This window comes from Mugil cephalus, chromosome 21 (genome assembly GCF_022458985.1).
Source record: "Mugil cephalus isolate CIBA_MC_2020 chromosome 21, CIBA_Mcephalus_1.1, whole genome shotgun sequence".
Classification (NCBI taxonomy): domain Eukaryota; kingdom Metazoa; phylum Chordata; class Actinopteri; order Mugiliformes; family Mugilidae; genus Mugil; species Mugil cephalus.
In genome coordinates this window covers 2,173,202-2,196,857 of record NC_061790.1, presented here as the reverse complement: position 1 = coordinate 2,196,857, position 23,656 = coordinate 2,173,202, and the positions used below count along the sequence as shown (strand labels likewise).

General features: G+C 40.3%; 1 protein-coding gene across 7 annotated transcripts in view; it reads right to left on the bottom strand.

Annotated features, from left to right (window-relative positions):
- The window catches only part of myt1la (myelin transcription factor 1-like, a), a 76,258-nt gene that overhangs the window by 47,923 nt on the left and 4,679 nt on the right, over positions 1–23,656 (bottom strand). For all 7 annotated transcript variants that reach the window (XM_047573110.1, XM_047573113.1, XM_047573112.1 and 4 more), the window contains exons 3-6: positions 10,712–10,816; positions 10,227–10,281; positions 9,748–9,781; positions 3,349–3,411 (exon numbers count right to left, since the gene is read on the bottom strand). In XM_047573110.1, the coding sequence (XP_047429066.1) occupies positions 3,349–3,411; positions 9,748–9,781; positions 10,227–10,281 (152 nt within the window). In that variant the 5' untranslated portion in view covers positions 10,712–10,816. The remainder of the gene's footprint in view (positions 1–3,348; positions 3,412–9,747; positions 9,782–10,226; positions 10,282–10,711; positions 10,817–23,656) is intronic.

The window sequence follows — 23,656 nt, the reverse complement described above, 5'->3', positions numbered from 1 at the left end:
CTGCAAAATGCATTCTGGGATACCTAGTCCAAGATGAGTCCTCCATAAAAGGGGTGGGACAAGACCACATCCAGGTGTTTGGACATAGACTGTATATAAATATGGACGCCAACGTCTCCGCTTCCTCTCTCATTGGTCAAACTGATGCTACTGTCCCAGCCTTCCTGCAACTTGGGAGTCTGATTAGTAAGGTCCAAGGGCGGAGCCATAATATCGATGCCCCACCCACATTTCCTCCAGACTCACCGGCATTTTCGCTCAATTAATTAATACTACGCTCACGCTACCGCCACCAGCTACAAGGAAATGTTGGATGATGCACTGAACTTACTTTTAAAATTAGTTTTTTCCAACTCTCACGGTCCCATGGGGCCTCTCTGTGGAGTGGTTGGCATGGCAACTGGTAGTCGCCATGATGTCACATCCTGTTTCTATAGCGTCACACAAACTAAAACGAAACTTATCCAAAATATTGACTCTTGAACATTCATCAGAATGATATTAACTACTTAAAATGGCAGAAACCGTCCTTGAAATAAATGATTTGACGTGTATTTTAGTGTTTTAGTTTGGCCCCACCCACTAACATGGAGAGGGTGGAGCTTATGACCTGTACTGCAGCCTCCAGCCACCAGGGGGAGCTCTATTTGCTTCAGCTTCACTTTAGAGGAGCTGTTCTGTCGTCCATATTTATACTTAGTTTGTTCCTGTTTTTCTTTTCTGAATGATGAATACAGACTATCGCCACCTGCTGGTACGAGTTATTCCCTCTCACACCTGTGCTGTGTGGTCTTGGTCTTTCCTTGCACCTGTTCCTCTTATAAATCCACCAATAATAGAGATATGTAACGTACATTAAAGCATGGACTGAAAAACAACATTTTTTAATGAAATCCAGATTCCAACAAGCAAAAACAAATTAGATTTTTATTTTAGCGTCTGACTCTCTGTACGCCGGAGTTTCCTGAGCATCAGTCTGCCATGGCAGCGATTCACCACCCTGCCCTCCTCATTATCTCCCCGTTACCTCAGGCACCAAAGAAAGAAAGAAAGGAAGCTGTCCCAAGCTGTGTTTCCTCCCACACACCGGCTAGACTCACAACAATACCACAGAGATACTCCTAAATAAGCACAGATTACCTCAACAAGGGTTTCGATTTAATAACCCAGTCATTTTTTTTTTTTTTTATCCAAATAATGAAAAACACTTCCGTATTTCCTCTCCTACTGTCTCACACTCGGACGTCAGATGTTATTTTCTCTGAGTGAAAACCACCGTTGTTCACGTTTGACTGCAGCACTTCATCTCATTTAGATAATTTAAAGAGATTTGTGCAGCAGACGTTTTCTATTTCTACATTTCTACACCTTTTCTTCTTATATCTCAGAGAAAATAAGTGGAAGCAGCGTATCTGCATGAAAAAAAAAGTCAGATTTTCCTGCTTATTTACACCTAAAGTCGACTGCGGTGATATTCTCTGCAGTTTTAATTCAGGAAAAATCAAAATATGAAGTCCCTTTTTTTTTTTTTGGCGGAAGCCTCCTACTTTTGTTGATAATTCACCGTTTCCAGAAGATGATTGAGGTTTGGTCGCTGTGACCCGAGGACCTGAGGATCTGGAGGAGGTGGTTTGGGACCGTGATCCCTTTTCATGTCTCGTTTTAGTTTTTTTTCCTGAGCTGCTGAGTGAGACGTTTGAGGGCTGCAGGCGGAGCCCGAGAAAAAAGAAAAACCCATCCTCCTCCTCCTCCTCCTCTGATTTTATTTTACATTTTCGATGAATTTTTCATGCGGTAAATGTTAAGTTACATATTCTGTGTGAACGTGAATCTCCCTGATGATGTAACTGCTGCAATAAAGGATTAATATCTTTCATTTTAAATTGCTGACGAGATTAAAAATCTACAGATGTCATGTCAAAAGGAATCAAAGAGCCTGTCACAGATCATTATCTGACGATGAGTTAAAGGACATTTACTCCTCGTGTCTTCAAATAAAAAGAAAAATGCATGTGACAGTAACAAACACGTCCTCACATCCTGAAATATTCCTCCTACTTTCCTCATTTCAGGCTCAGTGTTTTCTTAAATAATCTTCTGACCTTATTAATAAACTTATATGTTCTCTCTCAGCCTTATGATGTTTTAATACCGGTATATAGTTAGTGATCTGAAGGCAGAGGTCTCTCATCTGCTCCAGAGGCGTTTGATTCGGGGCCTGGAGGATCTGAACAACCAGCCTGAGGAAATCATCTGAGTTGTAAATCAGTTCACAACGTTGAGGCTCCAGAACAAACTTTCCACCACAAAGAAATTTTCAGAAAAGAAAAATGTGTCCAGCTTTCAGGCAACTTTCCTACATTTTTCAGTTTATGTTATTCAGATGTAACATTGAGTATATTTTAATATCTATGAGATTTATTTTACTATTAAATGTGATTTAAACACCAGAGACCTGAGCTTTTGTTTGGTTTGTATTTTTAATTTGTCCATTTCTCTTTATTTGGGATCAGTACGACCAAAGAACCATAAAAACTAAGCATCGTCTTTTGAACAGGAAGTCGTTTTTGGACAAAAACATTATGTCCTCATGTGTGGACACTGGGATAATTTCACTCAATATTATAATAAAGTCACCAATATGTAACAAAATATAAAACAGCTAATTTTCATGTCTTTCATGACAGAAACAGCTCATTACTATTGATAATAAACAAGTTTTAACCGTTACATTTGATGAGGTTTTGTACTTCGTACCCTTTTGTCACGATCGTCTGTAGAATGAATCCTCTGAAATGGCGCTACCATGTTTTTACATCAACTAGCATCTAGTTAAGAGGATGAAACTTTAAATGAAGCAGAATAAGCTGCAGCAAACCACCTCCAGTAGCATCATCATCAGGGTTATAAACACTGGAGATAGAGAAACAGGAAGTTAAACTACTCAGATCCAATCACTAAAACATTTGTAGACAGGAGGAAGTCAGGCTGGCTTCCAGACTCGTGTTTTATTTTATAGTTGTATGAAAACTGTTACTCTTCTGTCCATCACCACATTAAGCTCCGCCCCCAAACGATCTAATTGGCCCTAACCAACATTTGGTTTGACGTCGTCTATCTGGATCTGGCTCAGTTATTATCTTGGTTTAAAGTGTTCTAAAGTGTCTGTGTTGTGTACCTGCCTGAGCATTTGTGCTAAGTCCAGCACATTTACACCGATGGCTAATGCATCAGTGTTGATTAATATGCATTGTCCCAATTCAGTAAATCAATAAAAGAAATCTTAACTCGCCACGTAACTCTTTCTGCAGGAAACAGGAATATTTTAGTGTGTCAAGCAGTTCGTACCTGCGGTGTCTGGCGTACTTCCCGCTGACGTGACCGCTGCCATCACAGCCGGGGGTGGGACAGCTGAGGAGAGGGAACAGAGGAACAGTCAGATACAGGCGTGGACGACGTATGTGAACGAGACGACTGGTTCCTGCTGTTCTAACGTGACGATTTTATTTCATAAAGACGAATATATCGAGTGCTGCCATCTCCCTTCTGTTGGATTTTTCCTGTAAGACGTGATCAGACAGAAATACTGATTCATTTCAGCTCAGCAGAGGCGACAAAAGCAGATTAACATGACAAGGTCGTCTGCAAAAAAAAAATAAAAAAAATCTGCAAAGTACAAGATCCTTCACCAGTGATCTAGCACACGTACCTATAACATTCAGAGCAGTAAAAACCTGTCTCGTTAGAGCAGCAGCATTAGAAACCAGTGAATCTGCCATAACATTATGACCCTATTGAGGCCTGGATTCCTGTAGAGCTCTGACGCTGTAGAGCTGTGGTAACTGGCTCCAAGACATCAGATCCTTTAAGTCCCTTTAAGCTTTAAGTTGAGAGGTGGAGCCTCCATGGATCAGAAATCTCAAAGATATCACATAATTCTCTTAAACTGTCCTCACGCCAGAGAGACTTCACTTTGAGGAAGATGGACTGAAAATGAACCGGTTACACGACCCCCTTCATAATAACACATGTCCAGAAGTCAGTTCTCCTCATATTTACTGTATATGGACCTGATTTCAACACCAAAAAAACACACAAAGCAAAGCCTGAATGCACAGAAAAGTCTTGACGCTTGGTTGTACTTCAAAGCCGGATTTGTTGGAGAAATTAAAGTGAGGAAGATGGACTGAAAATGAACCGGTTACACGACCCCCTTCATAATAACACATGTCCAGAAGTCTTGACGCTTGGTTGTACTTCAAAGCCGGATTTGTTGGAGAAATTAAAGTGAGGAAGATGGACTGAAAATGAACCGGTTACACGACCCCCTTCATAATAACACATGTCCAGAAGTCAGTTCTCCTCATATTTACTGTATATGGACCTGATTTCAACACCAAAAAAACACACAAAGCAAAGCCTGAATGCACAGAAAAGTCTTGACGCTTGGTTGTACTTCAAAGCCGGATTTGTTGGAGAAATTAAAGTGACGGAAACACTGATGGATATTCTGGTCGTCTGTAGACATACGTAAATTAAGTGTCAGTATAACGGTTGATGCCTTTAAAATCTGTTGGTACAGTCACGACAGGCTCCTCCCATTTTTTGTAATGTAGTTTTTAGGTATGGATGGTATTAAAGCTGCTGCTCATCTCCATGTTTTTGCAGCTCAGTGGCTGCTGGGGGTTGGCACATCGATCTAAATATCGACAGTATCGATACCAAGGCTAGGATCGGTATCTGATCGATACTAGTGCGGTGAGATTGATACTTTTGTTAGAGTTTCTCAAGCAGCTTCTCTACAAGTATCAGGAACTTCTCTGTAGTAGAAGCAAATCGTAGCATCACAGCAGCATCACACAGCTGGACCTGATGGTGTTATCGAAATGAGTCGGTACTCAGAAGAGAAGACAACTCCACGGGATGCAGAGACACTTTTTTGGTGGAAAATAAATGAGACAATATTTCCAATATTTTATATTGGAATTAGTTGATAAAAACAGGTTTATTTGCCTAAAATATTTGTTCTTTGTTTTATAATCAACTAACTGAAGGCAATATTCACTACGCCCCTAGTGGCCGTAACCACGTGGACTTCCGCTTGCTGTGACATTCCGTGCCTTCCCTCCATAGGACTCCTATAAGATTACGTTTCAGCCTCCTTGATTCGAGCCGGGTAGAATCTGATAAACCTCCTCCTTCGGCCTCTTTCATTTGTCTCCTGTCTGGATGAGTCGGCAGCAGATTTCTCCGGAGGTCTGAGTCACGACGCCTCGACGGAGTCACGCAGAGCGCCGGGTGGACACGCCGCCTCGCCCTCCAGGGACTCCACGCCCACGACCTCTGACCCCGACAGCGCTCCACCCCTCCCACTCCTCCGCCCACCTGACATCACCTGATCTGTGCTCTCTTTTTGTGTGTAACTGAGGAGCTAAAACAAGAGCTCGGCGACGACAGAGTTGAAGATCACGAGCTCAGGGAGGAGGAGGAGGAGGAGGAGGAGGGAATGGGAGGACAGTGAAAAATACTAAACTGAAGTAAAGGGGGAGGAAAAGAAGATGGAAATTAGAAGAGAATGAAAGAGATCTGGGGAAAGAGGAGAAGGGAGAAGAAAAATAGAGTGGAGGAGGAGGAAAATTACAAGGAGAGGGAGAACAAATGGAGAAAAAAGAGGAGGAGGCGGGTTGTTCAAGGTGATGCAGCTCATCAGTCAGTGTGGGAGCAGAGACTGATGGCGTCGTAGCGTCATTGATCCCTCTGTGTGTGTTCTCTGCAACCTTAACCTCGACTGGAGAGTCTTCAAATGATCCTTTTCGTCAAAAATTACCAAAATGTGCTTTCCTCTCTTTTCCACTCGTTTCCACAGCAACTCTTGAGCGTTATGGTCCTGATCTGTGCAAACATTTGTCTCAGTTACCGACTGATGTCAACGCACTGAAACATCATAAACAGCAAATGGAACAACCGCTATAAAATAAAAAGTTTTTTTTACAGAATATTTTAGTGGAAGAAAAACCCTGAGTGCTTCATGGACCATCCATTCGCCCCAACAACCATTTGGAATTTGGCAAACTGAACCTGTTAAATCTGTAAACATCATTTTCCAGTGATGCAATTACAACAACTCACAACAATCCAGGAATCAGAACAGTAGCATTAGTATATTGGCGACTTTTTTTCTTTGTCTGCGTTTTAAAATGTTGGTAAAAATTCCCTTCGATTCAACCTCGACTGAAAATGACCAAAATGTGTTTTCCTCTCTTTTCCACTCGTTTCCACAGCAACTCTTGAGCGTTATCACCCTGATCTCTGCAAACATCCGTCTCAGTTACCTTAGTTACCGACTGATGTCAGCGCACTGAAACATCGTAAACAGGAAATGGAACAACTTCCATAAAATAAGTTTTTACAGATTATTTTCAAAGGAGAAAAAGAGACTGACAATGAGAAAGAACAACAACTGTCTGAAATCCAGTGCTTAATGAACCCACCATCCACCCCAACAACCACAAGTGGATTCTGATGAAGAAAACTAAAGCCAACTAAATCTATTATCTTTAGTGCAACATTATGTTTTTCGGGCTGATAAGTAGACAAACGTGTCATCAAAAGGATAACAACTGTCTGTTTGACTCTGAAAGCCAACCCTGAGTGCTTTATGCACCCACCATCCACCCCAACAACCACCAATCAATTCTGATGAAGTTCAGGAATTTGGAAAACTAGATCTATTATCTGTAAACATGTCCACACCTGCACTTAAACAGCGTAGTTGTACAGAAGCATCATTTTGCAGTGACCCCATAACAACAACTTACAAAAATCCAGGAATCAGAACAGTAGCATTGGTGTCCTGACGACTTTTTTTGTTTGTCTGTGTTTTAAAATGTCTGTGAAATTCCCCTTGACGCAGCCTCAACCTCATTTGTGTCTTAAAATGATCCTTTTCTTAAAAATTACCAAAATGTGTTTTCCTCTCACTTCAACTCGTTTCCACAGCAACTATAAGTTTCTCGACTCGTAACTCGTCTTAGTTAACGGACAGAAACGTTGTAAACAGGAAACAGAACAACTTCAATAAAATACATTTTTGTTGAGTAAAAGAGGATTTTTGGGACTGATTATGGAACAAATGTGTAGACAAAAGGGCAACAAACGTCTGGAAACACAATCACAACTGCCCCCAAACAGTGTAGTTGTGTATTTATACAGAAGCATCATTTTACAGCGACACCATTACAACAACTCTTTTTTTTGCTTGTCTGTATTTTGAAATTCCATTTGGTGCAACCTTAACTTCAACTGGAGAATCTTAAAATGATCCTGTTCTTTACAAATTACCAAAATGTGTTTTCCTCTCTCTTCCACTCGTTTCCACAGCAACTCTTGAGTGTTATCACCCTGATCTCTGCAAACATCTGTCTCAGTTACTGACTGATGTCAACGCACTGAAAAACATCGGGAACAGCGTAAAAAAAAGACTGATCATAAGACTAAAGCCCAAGTTTGACCATCCATCCCGACTTAAAAAATGTTTAAGTCTGCCCATTCCCCCTAACCCTAACCCTAACCCTAGGGCTGAAGACTTGGATGAAACACCTTTTAGAAACTCTACAAGGTACGTTGCCCTAGCTTTAGCTTGTTTTTTTTTTTGTTGTTTTGTTTTGTTTTGAATAAAAGGCCAAAATAAAACCAGGAAGCTACTCCACTTCCACAACAACCGCTAACCGCTAAAACTACTAACCTCTCTTACACTTCTTCCTGTTGTCCAACCAATTAATTAAAACAGCACCAAGATACTCCCCGAGAGTTCAAACTAGTTTCAACTAGCATCTCATCTCTCTGCCTTAGTGTCTTTATGTTTCAATTTTTCCGCAACACAAGGTGCAATTCCACCACTTTTGGAAAAGGCACAACCTCCACCCCCTTTATAGTTTAGCTCAGCCAGGAACATACTGTATCTGGCTTATTTCATATTTTCTCAACTGGAAAATTTTGCCCCAAATTTGGCATCAGAGGAAAACGTTAAGACATCAGCAAAAAACATCATCTACAAGGAGCCATGAATGTCCACCACTAAACCTCCCACAGAGCTGACAGATGTGATGTCTTGATTTAGCAATTTAAATTAAGTCATGGAATAATTTCAATTTCACAGCCAAGTTATTATTATTTTTTCCTCTTTTATTCACCCTAAAATCTGCCACATCACACCACAACGACAAATTTACTTGTACGTGTTTGTCCCTGCAGATTAGTCTGATTACCCGGCGGCTTTGATGAAAATATTCATGAGATGTCTCGTGGTTGTACTTAAAGCATTTCACAGTATTTAGTGTATCAATCATTTCTACGACTGCTGCTAACTTCAAAGCCTCTCTTGTCCGGGTCTGGCCACTCACCAGCACCCGTCAGATTTATATTCTGGGTGGGTTTTTCTTCTTCCTTTGCTCGGGGCTAACACAGCGCAGACAGGACATGTTGTTTACAGTAAAGCGTTGACCCGGATCAGACCGGGTTCAACGCATAATCTGCTGCACACACCAATATTTGTCAGTTTTACTAAATGAGATTAAGCGAAGCAGAAACACACACAGGTATTAGTGATATTCAGCATTTACCGTCTGCTGATGCTGCAGAGTTTCTCTCGTCAGTCACAAGGAATTATTAGCTGAATACAGCCGTGTAATATGTTAATATAAAAGGATGCAACACTGACCCCCTCTGCAGCTGTGTCATGTAATTCTTCAGTATTACAGCATCTGTTTGGAGCCTCTGAGCTTCAACATTACTCCACAACACAATCCAAGTAGGAAGAGCAAGTGTTAGCTGGGAGGCTAGGAAGCCAAGAAGAGCTGCTGTTAGTTGTGAGGCTAGGATGCTAGGAAGAGTATCAGTTGGGAGGCTAGGAAGCGCTACTGTTACCTGGGAGGGTAGGAAGGTATGAAGAGTTGTTGTTAGCTGTGAGGCTAGGACACTAGGAAGGGCTACTATTAGCTGGGAGGCTAGTAAGCTAAGAAGAGCTGCTGATAGCAGTGAGGCTAGGAAGCTAAGAAGAGCTGCTGTTAGTATGAAGACTAGGGAGCCAAGAAGAGCTACTATCAGCTGGGAGGCTATTAAGCTAAGAAGAGCTGCTGATAGCTGTGAGGCTAAGAAGCTAAGAATAGCTGCTGTTAGTGAGAAGGCTAGGATGCAGCTCCCTATCAGCTGGAGGCCAGGACACTACGAACAGCTACTATTAGCTGTGAGGCTAGGACGCTACGAACAGCTACTATTAGCTGGGAGACTTGTAAGCTAAGAAGAGCTGCTAATAGCTGTGATCCTAGAGTGCTGGGAATAGCTACTGTTAGCAGGAGGGCTAATAATCCAAGAACCTTAATCCTTAATCCTTCAGTTTTTATGAAGATGAAAAATAAGAATACACTTCTGTATACCTTTGAACTTAATAACTTTTGTCTCTTTCTCTTCTCGTCCATCCCCAATTCAACAAGTCCAATCAGCTGGAAAGCCGCTAACCAGAGTCCAACTATTGGCAACGGCACGACAAACCACCAAGACTGGTAGCAACAAGCCCAATGATGTTCTAGATCCTTCAAACGACTACACTTGTAGACTAAAACGGATCAAATTACATATAACCAACTATTATTACGTAAAGCTTTTCAATATTTGATGGCGCCTCAATGCATTACCAGCAGCACAGCGATGAACATGTTGTGTAGTGTGGATAAGCAGAGGTTAACCTACCTGAATAACTCCTGTGTTACTGCTTCCACGGCGGCTTCAGACAAAGACAAGGTACAAATATTAGTGTTAGAACTTCAACAGTCTGAGGCTGCAACGATTATCATTATATCAACTCTATGTGGGCTTCAGATTTCAGAGCAGTAATCGTGCTCGTAGACTGATGAGGTTCATTATGTCTTTTTATGATATGTTTTTCTTCTTCTTCAGACATAAGATTTTAAGGAAATGTAAGAAAAAAATAAGAAAAACTTAGTAGAAGTCTTGCTCAGGTATTATTCTTGAATGATGTATCAAAAATATCTCTCCTTCGCATTTAACTAAAGATTTGCCACATTACTGTGAGTAAAACACAGTTTAGAAGAGAATCAATTAAAATAGCTAATAGACATATTAGCTTGCTGCTTAGCTTAGTCGGGCTGTTTATTAGCATTAGCTCAGAGGTCTTGAACCAAGCTAATTTAAGTCAGACAGATGCGTACCTCGGACTCCTTTGGAACGTGTTCGATGGCGTTTTTCAACTGCATTCACCTCCATCTGAAGGAAGGAAAACATAATTAATTAATGCTCAATGGAACTATGTGCTAACAGGACTTCCATGAAAACAACCACAGTGGTTTCAGGTGTGACTTTGAAAGAAAGAAAGCGGGACGCACAGCCAGGTTGGAGAAAACAGTTTGAGGATATGTAGATTAAGAATTTATTTATCTCGTTTTGAGCCCAGTAGCTAACAGCTGCTTTGTTTTTATGTCGATGACGACATAATGTCCAATGGCCACTTGCACACAAAGCAAGTCCGTCAGTAGATCCTGGTGTGAACCTAACCCGAATAACCACCTTGAATAATACCAAATACTATAATGTAAACAACTTAAATGCAAAGTGTTGCTTTGTAGTTATTGTTATTTTATGCTGCTACTTCATCTTTCTCTCATTTTCCTGTGACAGAAGCTGATTTGTAACGTACCTGGCTGTAGCTCGGTGTCGCACCACCTCGATCTGCTGCTGGTCCTGAAGCTGAAGACTCTTTATACCCAACAGACTTTCAGAAGCCGTCCTCCAGAGTCATGATCTGCAAAAAAAATAAAAACAAAAAATAATATTCACGTTGTCAGCGATTTGTTCGGCTGAAGTTTCCTCGAGCAAGACGCAGAATAAGCGAACAGCTGGTGAACTTCTGGTGAATGTCTAATTATGATCTCCCGATGACATTTCCAGACTTGAGAGACTCCTGCCAAAATACCAGCATTTCACTGATATTTTTAAAATGTGAAATGTAATTCATGCAGTCAATTAGTTATTTCTCCAGAGAGGTCTAGCAAGCTCACTGACGCACACACAACTCAGGAACCCACAGCATGACCTGAAACGATGCATAATAAGGCCAACAAGTTTCACTTCTGGAAGGATAATATGCCCCACAGACATTTCTTCTACGGCAGCAGACAAGAAATTAAGACCGGGACCTTTGCACTGAGCTTTTCGTCTTTCATACATCGATCTGTAGAATTTTATTTGTTGGTGCTTTCTGAGCAGAAATGATCTGGGCAGACTTGTCAGACTCTTTTCACTAAACACACAAAAGCAATTTGATTTAAAAGTAAAAGGAATTACTTAGAGACGAAGGAAAGTGTTTTCTGTCCATGTGGTGCATACACAATGCAATTAGATGAGCATGTCTACACGGTTCTTTGAGTTAAACATGTGTTAAATTCTGTGTGATAGAAACTATGACTCCCCAGGTGCAGCAGAAGCAGCATTCAGCCACTAAAGGTTGGATTTAATCACATTTAAATAGATAAAGATTTAATTATGTTCTCCATCGTGTTTGACTGAACCACAGTCATTACCCTGACATTCATTTGTTTTTATTCTTATCAGTTGTTAATTTACGTGTCTTTACAATCATTCATTAAAAATTAATATTAATTACGTTCTACAGTCCTTCCAAAGACAAAGGCAGAGAAGGATGTGGTAAAGTCATCAGACTACTGACGACTACATGGCGCCACAAACTTATCCCCGAACCCTTAACGTAATGCACAACAAACCAAAGTTGAGCTGGCCTCATTTTTTTCAGTGCACTGATGATGCTAATCCCATATTTTGCTTTACCAGCTAAATTTTAAAAGGATGACAACATCAGGGATCCATCTGATCGGTATCAGCGTTAAGCATGAACCAAAACCACGTTCCTGTAGCATCAATCGTCTTCTTTTGTTTTTGTGGCAAAGATGAAGAACCAAAGGCTGCAGCCAAAAAACAACAAACACTGATCACTTAAAAGAAGAGAAAGGATTCCTGGAGACTAATCTTAGGGAGTTTATGGCAGCGTTGGAGGACCAGAACATTCTCGGAGTAGAGAACTCAAGGTACGACAACATTAACTCTGACTGAAAGAAAGATTTATTGGACTGAATCCAGAGACTCTGGGAGAAGACCAAGAGAGACAAGAACATCCCTAAGTGTCAATGAACACTCGGCCACATTGTTGCTTGGGCGTTATGGGTATTGAACCAACGTCCTGTTAAGTTGGGATGGAAACTTATGACCCCTTAAGATTAGTATATGAAGGTCGACTGTGGAGCTACAGTGACACATGGACATTAATGGATGTTTGCATCGTATGTGCATGTAAACGCCTCTGAACATCACCTGTGCTCATTTGTTAATCTTCTGAGAAGCGCTATTTAAGTCTAAGAAACATCCGTTCGCAGTCAATTTACTAGACACTGAACAGTTCACTAAAATCCGGCCATGACAGTTCTGTCATCTACACAACTCTGAGTACTTTTCAATTTTCGCTGTGGGAAGTACTGAGGTGATGTAAAGAGTCTGAGTGTTGCACTCCCAGTTCAGAGCTCCAAATAAGATGTTGGGTGGTGAAAACAAGGTGACGCTGGACACCTTTAAGGTAACACGGAGACCACCAAACAACACTTCTTCATTTCCTCTTTCACATTTTCTCCTTTTTGACAACAAAAAGGGGCGTTCTAGCGCAAGAAGCTGCAGAAAACAGTGTAAGACTTTCAGTGCGGGGTGCCCCAAGGAACTCGTCTTGGGCCATTGCTTTTTTTTTTTTTTTCAATATTTACTAATGACTCACCTTATGTATTTGATAAGTGCAGTGCTACTTTATTTGCAGATGATACAACTGTTTATCATGCATCAGATAATATTACTGACTTACTTGAAAACAGACTAATTCCGAATGTGGCAAAAACTAAAAGTACGATGTTTAGGAGGAAACAAACTACAAATGACAATCAGTTGTGGCTATCACTAAGAGGTTCTGGCTCTGCCGTCTGGTTTGGTCAGGTTCAGCCAAAAAACATCTGTCCATGTTTCAAATAGCTCAGAATAAAACTGCTAGACCGTCACTGCACTGTCTAATGGGTGTATGACCGAGAACACAGAGACGACATGCCAGTGTAGAGTGGAATAAAGGTTGGTATGTATGTAACTTAATGGGATTCTTTAGACATATTTGCTACAGTAATCAACCTAATTGTTTATACTCTCATGCTACGTAGACCTGTAATGCACAGGGGCCATCACAATGTGGAATATGTCACCTAATACAACCGACCAATTTACCCACATGGCTAGTTTTAAGAAAGTAACAACAAGTTCTATGAGGGAATCAGATACTAATGAACGGTTTATTGGACTTATTCATGGAAATGTTTTTAATTTAACTGTTGAATCAGTTAATTGACATCTATGTGATGTGTTTAGTTTTTGTCCCTTTAACTGGCATTGAAACCACACGGTTGATCTTTTTTTGTAGTAGTAGTAGTAGTAGTAGTAGTACCCGTTTTCTAACCATTGCTTGTCATTCAATTTGTAGGATACACAAATTTGCTCATGTGTGAACACATTATATTATACATTATACATTCTGCTTTTTGAGATGTGGCACTTTTAAACAGATGACCATAGCTTGAAAATACTCAGTTTGCACTATTAATCTAAATTAAAAATGAATGATATTTAATTGTATTTCTTAGTGTGTAAAGTCAAAGGGCTAATTTGACTTCTTGGTTCAGATGTCTATTCATGTGATGCGTCGTGCTTTTGTAAAACTTTGTAGTGTGTGGACCCCAGGAAGAGCAGCTGCCACCTTGACGGCAGCTAATGGGCATCAGAATAAAGAATAAAAGAACAAAAAGACGAGACTGAAACAACAGCTTGATGGGGAAGACGTGAAGGCAGCAGCTCTGTGTTCTCGTCTCTCCTCAGCTGCAGTGCAGCTCCGGGAGTTTGCAGCGTTAATATAAATGTAAATTCTGGGCGGCCTCGCCTGAACTCTCAGCCGAACTCACATTATGTTTCCACAGCGTACTGGGGCCGGGTGCATCTGAGGCCACCACTCCACTGAGCGCGCTCCAACGCACCCTACATCAAGCACAGTCTTCCCTCCCTCCCTCCGTCTCTCTCTGCTCCGAGAGCTTAGTCGAGAAAAAAAAAAAAAAATGAAATCCTCCTCCTCCCTGGAAACTATACGAACGAGTGGGCTGCACGCTTAATGTGCATGATTGTGTGTGCATGCATGGCTGAGTGTGTGCGGATGATGTACTAATCGCGACAATATGTGCAAATGTGTGTTTCCATGGACTGTGTCCTTGTTCTGCCTCTCTGCGTTCTCCTGTTTCTCTTTCAGCTCTTAGACCTTCAGCTTAAGAGGACGTTCAGTACGTCTCAAAAAGACGGAGGATTTTGGACTGCAAGGACAGTCTTGAGGAAATATTCTTTGAAAATTTTATCAAATTATTGGGTAATTTTAATGTTTTAAGGGAAAATTATAAACATTTTTCCAAAGAAGATAAATTTCTTTGAAATGAGGACAGAACAGTAGAACATTTTGGGGAAGAAGGGAAATTAAGATTTTATTTTTTTCAAAAAATCTCAAATAATTTGGAAAAGCTGGGACATTTAAGGACTGCCAAAAAATGGATCAAATTAGGATTTCATTTAAAATATGTTATTTTCAGGAAGTCAGAATATCTAGACGGAAGGGACATTTTTATCAAGTTAAAAAAATAGAGGCTTTTGAGTTTGAGTTTTGAACAAGTAGGAAAAATATTTGGAAAAATAAGGAAATTTATAAAAAAATACAGTCCAAGGGTAAGTTTAGCTAAAGTGCCTCAGTGAAAGGTTAGCTAAAGTATCTCAGGGTAAGGTTAGCTAGTATCTCAGTGTAAGGTTAGCTAAAGTATCTCAGTATAAGGTTAGCTAAAGTATCTCAGTATAAGGTTAGCTAAAGTATCTCAGTATAAGGTTAGCTAGTATCTCAGTGTACGGTTAGCTAAAGTGTCTCAGTATAAGGTTAGCTAAAGTATCTCAGGGTAAGGTTAGCTAAAGTATCTCAGTGTAAGGTTAGCTAAAGTATCTTGTGTGCAGATGTGCCACAGAGGTCGTTAGTTTAACGAATTCACTGCACTTTAGCTTCTTCTTGCTTTCCACGCTGCTGCTGCTTCAATCACTTCTTGAAGTCTCATATGGTTTGTGTTGAGGGTCACGGCAATAAAAGGAATTTGCATCATTAAGGCACTAACCCTGACAGCCTTGGTAATAATATTATGCATCAGCTTTTTTTTTTCAGAAGATGCTTGATTCATTTGGTTTGCTTTGAAAAGACGAACCCTCAATTACTGAAGCAAGAAATGAAAAATGAGCTGCAGTTGTCAGTCACGTCTATGGGAATGTGTGTAGCCGTGTGTCGCTGTGTGTAGCTGTGTGTTGGCGTCCTATATGGCTGGACCGACGCTGTGTGAAGAGGAGCTTCCTGCTGTTTAGTATTCAGCCCGACACTGCCTGTCTGGTACAATATGATGCTGAGCTCTCCTACACTGAGACACACACACACAAGAACAAACACACACTAAATGTATCAGGGGCTCGCACAGCTTCACGCCGAGCTATAGAAACCTGATGTACAGGATCCTGGGTGACTGCAGCGCCCCCTGCAGGTCGACACAACAACCAACGAAGAGAAAGTTGTTCATCGAAACTCGTTGGAGAGGCGTTAGCTTTGAGTTCAGGTTAGCTTCACCATTCAATTAGCCGCTAACAGACCCTGAAGCATAAGCACTGTTGCTATGGTTACCCTGCCATTCCACACACTGTACATTTAGCGCTGATTAAGAGGATTCACCATCGTGTCTGAATGCGGCAGCTAGTGTCATAGGTCAATGCTGCACGACTGAACGTCACGTACGTACCCAGGTGTGCGTATCTCTGGACACAACTTCTAGACATATATGCACATAAAGAAGCTTTAAAATGATTTGTGACGTGCTGGTGGCTAAATATTTAAAGCAGCTACCATGTAAAAACTGCACCCACTTACTGTCACAATAAATTTAATGAATATGCCTTTAACCCTCAAAAAATGATGCACCCCTCTTCATTCGGCTGTGTTAGTGCAAATGGGACAATTTCTTTGTAACAAAGTCTGTCTCTACAAAAAATAAATTTTAATAGGTCAGAACCAACCGCTTGTAACCTTAGTGGACAAAAACGTACATGAAAAAAAACTGCTAAAAAAACTAAACTGATTAATATTTTTTCATATTTTTCTGCATAAATCTCTCAAACCATCACAAAATTCAATTATTTTGAGGAATGTTAACCCTTTGAATGCAAGTTTGATTACTTGAAGTCACTGTCAAAACACATATAAAATTAGCTATTTTCCATAAAACAAATGTTTGGTGACTGGGGCACTTAATTTAGATCAATTTTAGATATGACAAAGATTATCTACAATCTTTTGACTTGATTACATCATTAGTTTTTGTGTAGCATCAGATTTAAAATTTACTGTCCTCAAAAATGTCCCATTGACCATTGATTTCCATTATAAGCACAGTTTTAAATCTCTTGATCATGACACAACAAAACAATTCATTCTGCAATATTGGGATTTCATTTATGAGGAGAAATGGTCACATTTGTCATTTTTGTGTTCAACACTAAAATCAGCTTATTCGCCGTTACAGACCCCACACATAAAAGGTTTATTGTGTTCGTTTTTGTGCTTGTGTTGTTGACGTTAGCAGACTATTATAAGGTCTGACTTCAAGTAATCAAACTTTTAAAGGGTTAAAATAAAAAAAGATTGATTGTTTAAGAGATTTAAGCAGAAACAAATATTAATATTAATCAGTTTTTGGCCATGGATGCTCCAACTCACCACCAGGATTTAAAGAGGATTGGATTTTAAAGAGCTGGACAAAAGATGGAGGAGCCGCCAGAAACCTCTGCAACCGATGACAACAGTAAGTTTAGTCTGAAGCAAAATAGTTTTGAAACTGAATTATCTCTAAACGAATTGAATCTACCCTGTGAACTGGACTCTAATCAATTCAGGAAATGAATAGTGGCACCCGGCCATTGTTGCAATGCTTCTCAGAATAACCCAACAGTAACAGCACCTTTGGTTCCACCTGCAACCCTGAACAAGCCTGATTCAATATCTCCCGACCTTTTTAGAAGGTTTGGGAATTGTCCAGAAATAATCTAACCAGACGTAAAAGCTTCTAATTATTAGGTAGTTCTTATTAATAATGATAGAAAATGAACCAAAGGAACCAAAGCAAAGACAAGACGAAGGTCTTCCAGACAAAGGCACAACTTGTGTGTTCAGCCACACTCTGGATTCTGTCAATAGCTCAAACCACTGTGAGTTACACTTAGAGCTGGATGGTACGACCACAAATCTATATCACAGTACTTTTATCTATTTATAATCACATGTTCACAACATTTTCTACTGGTTAAGAGAGGAATTAATGCAGTAGATTTTACTGTGATGATGAGTAAATATTGGAGAATATTTAGTAGTAAAACATATTATCATGGCCCTGTGTTAGAATTTAATATCATAAAGATGAAATGAAGAAACAGGGACAATAACAGTTTCATTACTTTTGGCATATTTATTCATATTTAAACTATATCTGTAATGTTAATGTCAGCGTGACCGTCTACCGTAATAACTGTCCCCAGAAATCGTTCTACCGCTTAATTTTTTGTACCTTCACATCTTCACCACGTCTCACAGTGACACAGTCGCTTCTAAACATGTGTGTTTAGAAGCTGGTTTATTAAAAATTCATATCATAACAGAAAAAAATCTTCCAGGACCAGAACATTTCTGGAGCAGAGAACACGAGGTACAAGCTCCCATCTCCACATTAACTCTGACTGGAGGAAGAAGAACTAGAACCAGGACCAGAACAAGAACAAGAAAAGAAGAACTAGAACCAGAACAAGAAAAAAGAAGAACTAAAACCAGCAGAAGGAGAATTGGAACCAGAAAGAAGAAGAAAAGAAGAAGAACTAGAACCAGACGAAGTGAAAAGTTTCCTGGAGACTAATCTTCCAGAGAGGGTTGGGGAGTTTATGGCAGCGTTGGACGACCAGAACATTTCTGAAGGCACGAGCTCTCGTCTCCACATTAACTCTGACTGGAAGAAAGATTGATTGGATTCTAAGGAGAGTCTTTAGGGATCTACAGGAGAACAACTCTAGGACATTTAGGCTCAGATCGATAATGAAGCAGAGTTCCAACCCTCGGTTCTGGTCGTGGGGTTTAGGTTGTGGCTCGTTTTTTTGCATTGAGAGGAGCCAAATGGTTCTGGGTGACTTCCAGACATTTTCCACATCTCAACAATGGCAACAACAAAAAAAAAACTAATAAATAAAATAAAAAGAAAAAAACAAAGACGTCTGCGCTAACTTGCTTAGCCCGGCGCGACCTTTACCCGACTGGAGATGAGCGGCGGTAAAACGAATAAACCCGAGGACCCGTCTCTCAAACCTAAAAATGATTTGTTGCTGCCGCTGCACATCCAAACACTCACAGGCAAATGTTTGTGAGCCCACACATCCTCGGCAGCCAGGTGAGTGTTTGGAGCCAGACGGCAGCTCTGTGTTTTATTACAGCACAGAACTTTTATCAGACCCAACAAACAGAAAAACACCTGGCGTGTGATGGGATGCTGCAGCGCACAAACCAAACAACCCAACAGAGGCTCAGAGCGAAAGAGACGGGAGGGAAAGAGGTGCAATGCAGCTTTAGGTTTTTGTCTTTTTCCTCTAATGCCTCCGTATTCAAGGCATAACCGGCTTTTATTGCATTTATAGTATTTTTAGCCTCGGCTCACGTGGCTCTGGAGACGGTCGCCTCCGCTTCTTCGGTCTCTAATAAACGTTGAAGTCGTCTGCAGACGTTCGTGGTCACGGTGCAGAATCTTGGTGCAGACATTCACAAATCTACGCCTCTTTGACCAGTTCACTGTGATTATGCAGAGAAAACATTCAACCCAAGGCCTCAAATCTGAAGATGAGCAGGTTAGCATGAGCTGACGTTAGCATTTAGCTGTAAATAGTTAGATTTTTCACGTCAACAGTTCCTGATGCACACGGTGAATCTGCAGCAGCTGAGGAGTGAAGACCCTGACTCCCTCTCATTCATACACCACCACCACCACCATCCCCTCCTCCCTCCCTTCTCCCTTCATTCCCGGTTTCCATGGAGACTGGACCGATCGGGTGATTAGCCGCAACGTCAATTAACCTCTGACCAATCGCGGAGTGTGGAAGGCTGAACGGCGGCGGTGACGGTTCACTGGGATCTGAATCCCTGAGACCGAACGGATCAGAGCGAAAATCTGGGAAAGATCTCGGGCCAGAAAAAGTTTAGCATAAAACTGCACTTAATGAACATCTCCATCATCTGCTCATTTGTGTTTATGTTTAAAAAAAAATTAATCATCTCCTACTTTATTACTTTACTTCACCTTTTCCCACTAATCCAGGGGTGTCAAAAATAGGCCATGACTAAACTGCCACAATTTTCGCCCAACATGAAATTCAAATCAGAGGAGGACAAAAGAAAGAAACAAGGAAGGAAATGGGGGAGGGAGGGAGGAAGGAAACGAGGTAGTAAGAAAAGAAGTAAGGAAGAGAAGAGGGGAGTAGGGGAGGAAGGAGAGAAGATCAGAAGGGAGGGAGGAAGGAAGGAAGGAAGGAAGGAAGGAAGGAAGGAAGGAAGGAAGGAAGTAGAGAAGGGAGGAAGGAAAACAGGTAGTGGATAGGGAACGAACGAAGGACAAACGAAAGAAAGGAAACAAGGAACGAAAGAAGAGGGAAGGAAGAATGAAAGGAAGGAAACAAAGTAGTAAGGAAAGAAGGAAGGAAGAGAAGAAGGAAGTAGGGGAAGGAGGAAGGAAGGAAGGAAACAAGGCTGGGAAGGAAAGACAGAAGGACACAAGGGAGGAAGTAAGGAAAGTAGTAAGGAAAGAAGGAAGGAAAGAGGGAAGAAGGATTGAAAGAAGGATGAATGGAAATAAAGTTCAGACTAGAACTGAACTAATCATTAAAGTGTGTTCACACTAAACGAGGTCACATGTGGACTGACTCCAGATCAGTGTTCACACATGGACTCTAGAGACCAGATCACTCAGACCCCGCCCCCATAACCTCCTATAACTCTTATGATGGCTGTTCATGGTTAACTATGGAGCTAAGCATGCTAACATGCTAACATGCTAACCCGCTGGAAAGAGCTTCTCCTTAGTCACGACCGCTCTCTCGTGATTCTTCGCTCTCAGGACAGAAAATGAGTCAGAGGCGGCCAAACAACAACAACAACAACAACAACAACAACAACAGACTGCACACATCATTCTAATCATGCAGTTTGTATATCAAGTTTTACTGACCACAAACTAAACGTCTCCTTCTAGAGCCGCTGGCTATGAGTCAGGACTCACTGATAAAAATACATAATCTGAATTAAATACGTGGACTTAATATTCTGCTAAGGACTGAGTCAACGAGGTTAACTGACAGTTAGTTCAGCTTCAACAACTCTTTATTGCAGGAGGTAAAAGGGTCATTTGGGACAAATGGTGTGAAGCTTCAGCTGCCGGCAGCACAAACACAAGAAGTTAACACATAAAATACTGACACATAAAATAACTGTACATGTGCTTAAAGGACCTTTGTTTGGTGTCATATATGAGACATGGGGCATTTATGGTGAAATTATGTTCCTGTGTCTCTGAGTTTCTTGTCTGAATTAATATCTATGTATTAAATTGGAAGATCATCTAATAATCTGGTCATTTAATTGTGTTAATTGTGAAAACTGAGGACGATAAAAGACGCAAAGTGGAACCTCTGCAACATTACACTGAACAGAAAAATCTCAAATAAATAAATAAATCTAAAAATTCCACCAATATTGAATAGATGAATGCATATATTAATCTTTCATATAATCACTTTAATAAATAAATTGGCATTGTTGAAAGCTTAATGCAGATTAGATCATAAAAACCACCATTTATTTTTATTATTTGTTTAGCAACATTTTACTATAATATAATAATGACTTTAATAAAATATTGAGTCATTGCTTCAAGGAAGTAAATATAAAGCTATGAAAGATATATATTTTTTTAATCAAAAGATTTTCCTGCAAAGAAACAAAAGGTCAGTCCACAAAAGCGGCCATTTTGGAAATGGCTGCAATTAACTGCAGAGGCATTTTAAATCCACCAGGGGGCAGAAGACAAGTATCACATTGTATATGACAAGATTTTTCTATTAACTATTGATGATATTGGGGGTGTAGCGTGATAAATTAATAAAATATGATAAAAATATTCATAACTTATAAATTTTTGCTGGTGTTTATTCTTTAAGATTGGTGACTAAATAGGTTTTTAGTAGTTTTCCAGATAGAAATGAAAGCTAGCTTGTCAAATAATTAGTTTCTCTTTTCTTATTTGAACCTGAACTAACAGATATACAGTAATTTCTTAGGCCACCTCTGAAATAATCCCAAGAGGAAACTGTCACCTCTTGGTTAGCATGTTAGCCACTTAGCCGGCTGAATTCACGGCACCAACCAACTTCTGGCACCAAACGTCTTCTTCGTGCCACCTGGAGCCTGCGTACAGTTGCAACAACAACTTTCCAGCGATTGGAAGGAAAAGGCCGATTTAAAAGCAATCAAACGACGTGTGCAGCATTGAACTGAAGCATCACTAATGACCTCTTTCTCCCTCTCAGCGCAGAGTGTTGTGAGACTGACAGGATGAGGAGTGGATGTGGTCGCTGTGCGAAGCTTTAATGATCTGTAACAAGCAGACAAAGCAGGTCGTGAGCAGCTACAGAGATCCGCGATCGTTACTGCAGCTTCAATTACTCCCAGTGTGAACGCTCCAGTTATTGTGTCCAGTTGTGGGGGCCGGTTATTCCAGGAACGTGGTTACGACTTGATTTTCAGTGTTAAAGGTTAAAATTAGACGACTTACTTCTTAAATCTGCTAACATTTAGATCTGATTGTGAACAAAAAGACGTCCAACCAATCAGAGCCACTAACTCAACTCCATATTAAGCCCCGCCCCCAAACCATCTGATTGGTTCGGGAGTTCTTTCAGACCATAAAGGTTGGTGATGTCAATCTATTGGATAGAAAATGTGATCACAAAATAACTTTTTATTTTAAAAAGTTGACTCTGACTGATGGGACTATATTCACCGACCTCTACACTCTCACTCACTTTATGGACGATTTGACCAGAGGACACAGAGGGGACGAAGTCTGGTCTGTCTTTATCAAGTGAAGACTCTCCAATAAAGATATTACAAGAAGTAAGAGGAACCACTGTGGAGGGGAACGTAGTAAAACCCCTGAAACACACAACTAATGTTGAGCTAGCTAGCGATTAGCATTAGCACTAACATGTAACAAGAATCCCACAAATAACGATTAACTTAACATTATTTCAGTCACATTTTATTCTAACGTCATCCAGACTGAAACTGATGATACATATTAATCTGACCTCATATCAAATGTGCAAACACAAGTTGTTGATACTTGTCTCGCTCCAGTTTTTTCTTTTAATCACATTCAACCAAACTTGTCTACGAGTGGCAGCGGCTGGTATGTGATCAAAAGTTAAAAAGTGTTTTTGATTTTAGGGTTTTTGCACCAAAAATACAACAAGGCGACATTTTCATGGTTGACAGTGACAGTGTTCACCTCAAGCTTCTCTGTGATGTCACAGTCTATAGGTCATATAAGCCCCGCCCCCTACATGTTTGTGGGCGCCAAACACTGAAAATGTTTTTCTTTTAAATATGGTTTCTGTCTTTTTCTGTCAAGTTCAGTCCATTTCTCTGAGAAGTTTCCTTTTTTAATTATTTGACGCTACAGAATCCATAATACAAATAATAAATATATTTGATAAATGTATTATTATATAGGTTATGATAAAAGTCAATAATTTAACATTTTAAGCCCTGCAGCATTGAAAAAAACAACATGAATATGATATAAATCAATGCATATTTTAAAATTGGTTTAATTAAAGTAGAAATATCGGCAAAAACTACCCTATAAAATTAGATTCACAACTTTTTTTTATTTTTTACGATGTTTAAAATATGAAGTGTATGTTGGTGGCCATTTTGGAAACTGCAGAACAGGGATGAATTGCATCATTCTCTCGTCTGTTATATAATTAATATTTGTCACTTAATGTGAGGAGGTGGGAGGTCAAAGGTCGCAACGGACGTAACAAACTAATATAAAGTTTTTTGGAGTCCACAGGAACCAGCTGTCGGTCTGACATAGACACCAATGGCTTCACACACACACACACACACACACACACACACACACACATCTGATGAAGAAGAGGATCGAGCCGCGATGAATCACTAAAGATGTGTTACAGAGAGTGTGTGTGTGTGTGGTTTTATCCTGTGAGTCATTCAGCTCCACAATAGACGGTGGATGATTCCCTCCATGTGTGTGTGTGTGTGTGTGTGTGTGTGTGTTTATGACCTCCATTGATTAGAATGAGATAATCAGATTGATGG